At 42.9% G+C, this 8,595-nt stretch overlaps 1 protein-coding gene across 1 annotated transcript; it reads right to left on the bottom strand.

Moving 5' to 3' along the window:
• Positions 1–6,032: 6,032 nt before the first annotated feature.
• dkk1b (dickkopf WNT signaling pathway inhibitor 1b) lies at positions 6,033–8,280 on the bottom strand. The gene is made up of 4 exons (XM_012820009.3): positions 7,939–8,280; positions 7,669–7,810; positions 7,383–7,523; positions 6,033–7,191 (listed from the first exon to the last, which is right to left on the bottom strand). Exons 1-4 carry the CDS (start codon positions 8,263–8,265, stop codon positions 6,935–6,937), a joined length of 867 nt encoding a protein of 288 aa, XP_012675463.1. The 5' UTR covers positions 8,266–8,280; the 3' UTR covers positions 6,033–6,934.
• Positions 8,281–8,595: the final 315 nt, after the last annotated feature.

Here is an 8,595-nt window from a genome sequence, read left to right as displayed (position 1 = left end):
TTTCTCTTTGGTACAATGTAATATGGGCAGACAGTAGGAGACCAATTGCCAACAGCCCGGCCGGCCTTATCCAATTTCAATCTCTCCGGCAACCCGACCGCTTCTTTGGGGTGCAGGGAACACAGAGTTGTCTAGTCTCCTTATTGCTATCATTTCCTCAGCATACGTTTGGGTACACCTGCAGATAGATAGCTTCAAGGTGATAGGACAGAGAGAGAGAGAGAGAGAGAAAGAGAGAGAGAGAGAGAGAGAGAAAGAAAAAGAAAGAGAAAGACAGAGAGAGAGAGAGAGAGGGCCCTCTGAAGTCAAGCAGAGACAGACGTACAAGATGTTTGTGCTGTTCTGCTGTAACTGATTATGTGCCCGAAAGAAAAAAAAATGACATGTATGGATTTCACTTTCCCAGTGGAATGACCTGCCAAGCAGGTCTGTTTGATAACAGCATGAAAGGCATACACAGGAGGGGCATATTCCGAGGTGACAGCGATATTCGAGGACGTCGGTTTGACAGCAGTGGAGTCACCACGGAGTCGTAGAACTTTTTGACAGGACGTCTTAATCAAGAACATCTGCAAGAAAATGTTCTACTTAAATTGATGACAGATGACAAATTGATAACATATCTCCCCTCAAGTGCCATAACTCAGAGGAGAGTTATAAATCTCCAAAATGAGATTCCAGATATCAAGGTATGTGGGAAAGTTAAATACAGAGCTGATGTTTTTGAAAGAGTTAAGAGAAATGTATAAATCTAAGAATAAATGTATGCTTTTGGGGGGGATTAGGTACAAAGTACAAATGTTAGACCTGGACTTGTGTAACAAGCTGGAAGTACTAGAAATAACAAGCCATGAAAGTCCACCCACCCCCCCAAGTCACCCTGTCTTTCTTTGTGATTTATATAGCAATTAAGAGCATTATACCAAAGCGTAAACAAAACTCTTAGTTCTCTTTACAGTTTTGTTAATTCGGGGGTATTTACATAGAGATTGTTAACTGGTTATTTGGTGACTGTCTGCCTAATGTTTCTTAATCCTCCTCGTCCCTTTGGACTCCAGAGACATCAGGTAAACAGAGACACTGGAAGGTGGTTAGAAGCTGCGGACTCCGGATTTGAATCTCTCTGACTCCACTTGGTTCTTGTTCTCTCCACCTCCCCCCCCCCCCCCCCCCCCCCTCTAACCTCCCTCAAGGACCATCTTCTCCCAACCTCCTCCCCCCCCCCTAACCTCCCTCAATGACCATCTTCTCCAAACCTCCTCCTCCCCCCACTTGGCTCTTGTCCTGTCCACCACCTCCCCCCCTAACCTCCCTCAAGGACCATCTTCTCCCATAGCTCTCCCATCTCTGTCACCTAGCATCGTTAAAACCAGATCTTCTGTGTGTCATTTTCAGTCCGTCAGCTAGATGGGTGTGGAATGTGTCTTCAGTTGTTTCACTGGTTATGATGAAACAGAAAACGAAATGCTGCAAAGATGAGTTTGTCCAAGGGGGAACGTTGAAGATGTTTTATTAATAAATAATATCTTATATTAGACAAAAAACCAAGACTATATATAGTTTCTTAACAACTCTAACTTTACTCTGAATAAAGACATGTGGGTGTGTATCCTTTTCAAATAAGTCTTGCACACTGTGCAAAGCTCATTGTATGAGATGTTAGTGACCTGGGGACTTTCAGTTTGGAATCCAGAAAAACTCATATTCGTATCCATCAAACAAGGTGCAAAATCAATCAAAATATATTGAAGACACCGTAAGAACTTATTTCACAAGATAGAAATCAGTTATTTCTGATTGAAATAACAATTTTCTTTTCAGTATGACAACCCGGCTGCTTCATCACTTAATAGGTCTTAATTTAGAGCAATGCTTTGGGTCTCTGTTTGGTTGCAGGATAAGTTTGACTCAAGTCAGTCAAGTACCGTCCACAGGGTATGGCATGGTGATGCAGTTATGGTAAAACAGACAGACTATCACATTCCCCCTACTGTGCTTGAGAGATGGTATCAAGCACTCCTGCGGCATCTTTTCGTTGGTTTATTCTCCCAATGTTTATTCTCTGTGTTCCAAACACCTCAACATACGTGTCTGTCTAAAACATTTTATAGCATGTCATAATTCTATAACATACATTCTTTTCAGTTATCTTCCAACCACTATCTGTTTCCCTTCGCCCATCCCATTGTTCATTTCCTTTCATTGGCCAGCTTTTTATTGTTTTGGTGCTATATAAATAAAATTGAATTGAATTGAATTGAAAATTTCTTTGAAAGTCTGCCTAGAAGGCCAGCATTCCAGAGTCTCTCCACTGCTGCCACTGCTGGTGTTTTATGGGTACTATTTAATAAAGCTGCCAGATGAGGACCTGTAGGGCATCTGTTTCTAGAGAGAACTGATGTTCTTATCCACCTGCACAGTTGCAGTTCCTGGGGAAAGCTGGTGTGTACTGTTCAGTGAAGGATGTGGTGCACACCTTTGGAAGATATCTTCAGTTTCTTGCCATTTGCTAGCCTTAATTCATGGTACCAATAATAGATCAATACATTTCTGAGCAAAGTGTTTTCATTCTGATCATTTTATTTCAATTCCACCAGTGCTGATGCTCCAGACACTAAAGTAGCCCAAAGAAGTTAGATTGTATTGCTTCCTTACACAGCACAACTGTCTTCAGTCCCGCAAACGTAATTGCAAAGAGATTTTCTAATGATGAATTAGGCTTTTAAACAACACAATTTAGGATTAGCTAACATAATGCGCCATTGAAACACAGCAGTAATGGTGTCCTTTTACGCCTTGATATTGCATTAAAATTCAGCCATTTCCAGCTGCAAAAGTCGTTTACAACATTACCAATGTCTACATTATGTATCTGATCAACTTTAGGTTATTTGAATAGAAAAAGTTTTATTTCCTTTCATAAACAAGGACATTTCTCAGTGATTCCAAACTGTGGAATACATGAAGGAAGACCACCTCTTGTTTTGTTTCCGAATGGGCATTCAGAAAAACGGAACTAGTGATTTAATTAGTGATTACTGGTATGGCCAGCTCCCCTCTCTTTTTTTCATCAAGCAAAACGTCTCCAGTCCTTTGATGCAAACTTCTGAAGGGACTCGTGGTTGGTAAGGCCACAATTTTGCTGCTCCTCACTGGCAATTATCTCCAGTCGTCAAAATTAAAGACATGTTCAGTGACATCTTCATCCATGTTCATATTACACATCAGTTGTGTTTTCAGTAGGAGCTCGGTCGGAGCCATGCTAAGTCCAACACTAGCGTACTGCTCACTGCTTTTTGTGTGTTAGCGATGCTACGCAGAATCTCACTGCTGCACCTATTTTTGGCTCCAGGTAAATTAGTTAATTAAAGGCAGTAGGATCCTTGCTTAAAGCCCCAGTCAGAAGCAATGAAATGAGGGTGGAGGCACCAAAGGTTCAGCTCAAGAAGAAGAAGAAGAAGAAGAAGAAGAAGAAAGGCTACTGGTTAGCAGCAGGTGGATCCAGCTGTCTGATTACATCTCTTTCTTTCTGGTAAAGGTTTTCACCGCGCTTCTATTCTTATTACAGTGGCCCTGCTTTCCTGTGAGGTTTCCCACATCAAATAGCAGCCTACTTTTAATTCCATCAAAAGGTGTCGGGCTCAATGTAAAGAGATCATACTCTTTGCCTGTACCTAAAGTCAAATGTAATGAAGACATTTTGTAATATTGCACTCCAATTTGTGAGGTTGTTTGTTTGTATAAGAGGCAATGTAAATCACTATACACATTTCCCACACTGGTTTATTTGAATTACTGGTGTTCAAGCATTTTAAGTTATCCCTAGCTGACTCCTTGTACTCCCCTTTATCTGCCATTACTGAAAAATGAGACATACACTCACAGACTCACAGAGAGCAAAACAACTAAACCAAATGCTCCAAATGTTTTCTTGTTTGTACATGCCTAAAGTCATCCCAAAGCCTGTGCAATATAAAAGCTGTCATAGACCATCGGAGGGGGGAATACTTTACTAACTAAGTCATGTTCATTTCACATTAATGTTTTTGTATTTTTCTTTCCTCCAGCCTGTTCATTGTCAGACCACAGTTACTTAACTGTTTGTCAAAAAAATACTATGTGCCTGTAAGTGTTGACAAATCCCCTGACTTCAAAGTGAGGCCAGCTTCTGAGGCAGACTGCAAACATTCACACTGTCCCGTTCGGTGGGTCTCAATTGCTCTGCTTTTCTTTAACGGCACCCCACCCCCCGCAAACCATTGAACGCCCCCTCCTCACATAGCAGTACATCAGTGAAAGCAGCCACAACAATGAAAGGGAAATCCATACTTTCAATCTGATGTTTACAGATTAGTTATGAATGAATGGCAGAGGTTTGCCTGAGTCATATCACACTTTCAGCACGTATGTTCAAGAATGACAGTTCAAATAGCTTCTGACCTGCCTTGACATCAGAAAGGTGTCTCCTACCTACCCACCACTTGACCCCTCACACACACACACACACACACACACACACACACACACACACACACACACACACACACACACACACACACACACACACACAAAGAAAGAAGGCTCCCTTTACTGTATGTGCAGATGGGAGATTTGTGTTTCTTTGGCACCATTGTGCCGCAGGAGAGTTCGCCCACAGATGTTTTGGGTCCCGTTGCCGTTGTGTTGACAAAAGCTGCTGGGGCCTAGCCGAGAGCATGTATGGAAGTAGGAGACAATTGCAAACTGTATATCCTGTGCTTTGAAATGCCTATATGTCTGTTCCCTTTTGGCCTTTGTCCCACCTGACAGCTTGAAGCAAAGCCTGAAAGATACTCGCAGTTCCTGATTGACAGAGAGAGAGATGGCCCAGTGGGAAAGTTAAATTTTTGGGGACAAAAACAATCGATGGAAATTATGTTAATGAATTGCTTTGTTTACTTATTTTCATCCCTAGTTGACCTATCAAATACCCACATCAAGTAAAAAAAAGAATCCCATCACCAAAGTTGGAAAAGTTTGTGTTCTGAAGCAATGTTGTTGCAAGTAATCACTCTTTTTCATATCGCTTCCATTAAGCGAAACAGCTTTCCCAAGCAATTTATAGTCTTAAAACCAACAGCTTGTGGTGCCAGCAACTTGCAGTGTTTTGTTTTCGAGACACTATGTCAATCTTCTGTCACTCGTTTTTCCACACAAATCATCCTGAGGCACTCCAACACTTCATGTCTGATCTTTGTAGAGGAACAGACGAATGGATTTCACAGTGTGTCTCCGAAGCGCCCGTCCATATGGCTTCCAGAGAGGATGGAGCTGTGGACTTGAGACAGGGTGGTGAGTATGTGTGTGTGTCTGAGTAAGAGCAAGAGAGAGAGGGAGGGAGGGAGAGAAAGATAAAGTACTTGAGTGTGTATGTATGTATGTATGTATGTATGTATGTATGTATATATGTATGAATGTGTTTGTGTGTGTCTGTGTGTGTGTGTGTCTGTGTGTGTGTCTGTGTGTCTGTGTGTGTGTGTGTGTCTGTGTCTGTGTGTGTGTCTGTGTTTGTGTACTGGGCCTCTCACATGTGGGAGATAACCAGGCACACTCCATAAAAAGGAGATATATGGATCTCCAAAAAAAGAAAGCATGAGTTGATTAGATTTGTGACAGCAAACCTATGCAATACATCACATGAAAATACTTGACCCTGGAGGAATTCCTTGTGTGAAACAAAAAACATCTACATTTCTCTGTATTTGGGGATAAAAGCTTGCCTTGGACAAAGTAAATCAATGTGAAGAATGTGGGTGCGCTCTACGGATTTCCCACCTTGCTAGGTCACAAATTTCCACTTCTAACAAATCTTCACCCTTTACTATATCTTTGACAGGGCGCTATCTCCAATTTGAACACCTAGCTGCTTCATCACCTGTATTTGATCTTGGGGGAGCTGAACTTTGATGTGAAAGGCCAAGACCGTTGGTGGGATGTTGTTAAGGACCACGTGTTGTCAATGTATTTAAACAAAGATCTTTTTTTTTTTTTTCCTTAAAAGGAGGTGATGTACTAGAAATGAAAGATCTGCTGTGCGTCTTCTGGGCTGTGATCATCCTGTTAGGATTTATTTTTTCAAGAGTACCTGAATAGACTGGCAGACTATTATTATATTATCCCCTACTTTAATCATGGTGGAGACTGATACACTATGATGTCCAAGATTACGCCTCACGCTGGACTCCATCTGGCCCTGATCTGGCCCGGATCCGGTCCAAAGTCGGCTTTATCTTTGCTTCCCACAAGCCCCCTGTGCTGAGTAAACCTTTAAAGGCCACTATTCCATTCTTCCTCATAGAGGTCCTTCATCTCACACATAGAGTTGTGGACTGTGTAGGAGCTCTAAAGCTATGAAATACACATCTTCACCCAGTTTTTACTGATAGACTAGAGGACAAAATAACCACATTTGCTTTGGATGTCATTTAAACTTTACACTCTTTATTTAAAATAAAAATAGACATTTATATCAGATTCTATAATTGTAAAATCACATGTTCTCAGAAAACAAATACAATACTAAAACACACACACACACAAACACACAAATGATGCACCTTCTCTTGAAAATAGCTGTTTTGACCCAAAATGACCAGTTTAGAGTTAAGTGCCAACATCAGTATGGTATTTACAATATACAGTAATTTACTGCGATCATGTCTCAAGTTCCCCAATGAAACAATAATATCTACTCTGCAATAAAGTAAATAACGAAACAAAACACAACTCCTCCAAACAAAAACAACAGAGTATCCCTTTCATAATAAAAGTCTCTTCAGCATATTGTTCATCAGATTGCGAAAAACAGTTCAGCTTTCCGGAGAGGCTCAACTTTTCAAAAACGGCACCCCTCAAGATCCCAAATCCCACGATGCACTTGTTCCGGGACTGGAGCTCAGTGCCGTTGGCACGTGTGGAGGCTCCGGGTGGCCTTGCTGTTCAGCTGCTCTCCCCTCTGCGTCCGGCAGGAGAGGCCCTCTCCGCAGTCGCACCTCTGGAAGATCTCCAGGCCGTGGCTGCCCTTACGCTTGTGCTTGGTGCACACCTGGCCCTCTCTCAGCACCGGCTTGCAGATCCGCGACCAGAAGTGCCGGGCGCAGCAGTAGCCCTCTGAACAGTCAGACGACCTCAGGCAAGTATCGCCCTCTTGACCTGGACAAGCAAAATTAAGACATCATTGTTAAAATCATCATTCAGTCAAATTCACACTCAGACACACTTTTAAATAGTAGTAGTGATGTGTAGCAATGTGGTAAGGAATCATAATAGGTCATGGTTATCACTATAGTGATAGTAACAGTAACTTTCTCAAGATGTATTTCACAATGTGGGAGGATGCGCACCTTTTAAAGTCTGAGTTACATCCTGTTGTGGGGCTTTGGCTTGCATTTCCACCGTGAAATTGTCCTCGTTTGTGTTGCTCAGCAGGACCTCCTCAATGCCAGTTTGCTGCAGAAGGTCGGGATCATTGGCCGTGCACAGACCTGTGTGGAGAGATCACAGTGCAGAGAAAGAATGAGTCTAAAATGTCCAAAGGTTAAAAACAAAAAGAACCAGAATGAAATGAAACAAATACAGTGTAATTAGAAGCTGAGATACCCGTTGGAAGGAAAGTCAAACTAAACCTACCGTTGCTACAGTGATTGCCTGGGCAGCACATGGCATCCCGGGTGCAGCGCTTTCTGCGTCTCTTGCACAGGAGGCAAGCGCGGCGGGACACCAGGCAGTACTCATCTTCAGAGCATTCTTCATCGGCGGCGCAGAGGACAGGCTACAGAGAAGGTAGAAGAGCGTTTAATACACGGTTCGCCTATGGAATTCGAAGTTATTACAGGGACAACTTTTGCCGGCACTGGAAACAGCTGTTCGGCAGCGCGCAAGCACCAGACTCCTGCTTACCTGTAGAGTATCGAGGGCCAAGTTCTGAGTCCCGCTGTCAAGTGTCAGTTCATCCGGGCTCACGCTCACGGCGTGAGTGGAGCTCATTACTCCTGGAATATTCTTAATCGCATTGGAGTTGAACAAGACAGATCCTGCAAATGCAACGTCAATGGCCAGCGTTAAGCACAAGGCGAAGACAGTAGAAAGAGACAGCATTCTGTAGCCGTAGTATTCGCAGGTCTTCAGGCAAACGGAAGGGATCTGGTCCGTATGGGAGTATTCCTTGGAAAGTGGGTGAATCTTCTGCTCTGAAGGCTCTGATGTCCTAACAGCGGCTTTATACATGTGCAGTTGTTTGCTTTCCCGCCCCCGGCTATGTGTAACAAAGGGGCGGATGAAATTTCAAAGAGCTGCGCGTCATGACGCATCCTACAGGAGCTAACCATTGGCAAGGGTTTCGCAATGTTTGTGTACAATTATCAGCGAGCCGCCATGAGCTGACATCAAACACGCACCGCAGCCACTTTCTTAAATGGGAACGTTATTCCGTTTAGACTGGGATTACGAACCAGATAGAAGTAAGTCCGGTTCGTAGAGCCGTAGTTATTATGGGACTAATGAAGACGGAAACATTTGTTCACTTGCATACTGTCAACACTCCTGTTTCACATGCAC

This window comes from Clupea harengus, chromosome 23, assembly GCF_900700415.2.
Source record: "Clupea harengus chromosome 23, Ch_v2.0.2, whole genome shotgun sequence".
NCBI classification, from domain to species: domain Eukaryota; kingdom Metazoa; phylum Chordata; class Actinopteri; order Clupeiformes; family Clupeidae; genus Clupea; species Clupea harengus.
This window is presented reverse-complemented; position numbering and strand designations above follow the sequence as displayed.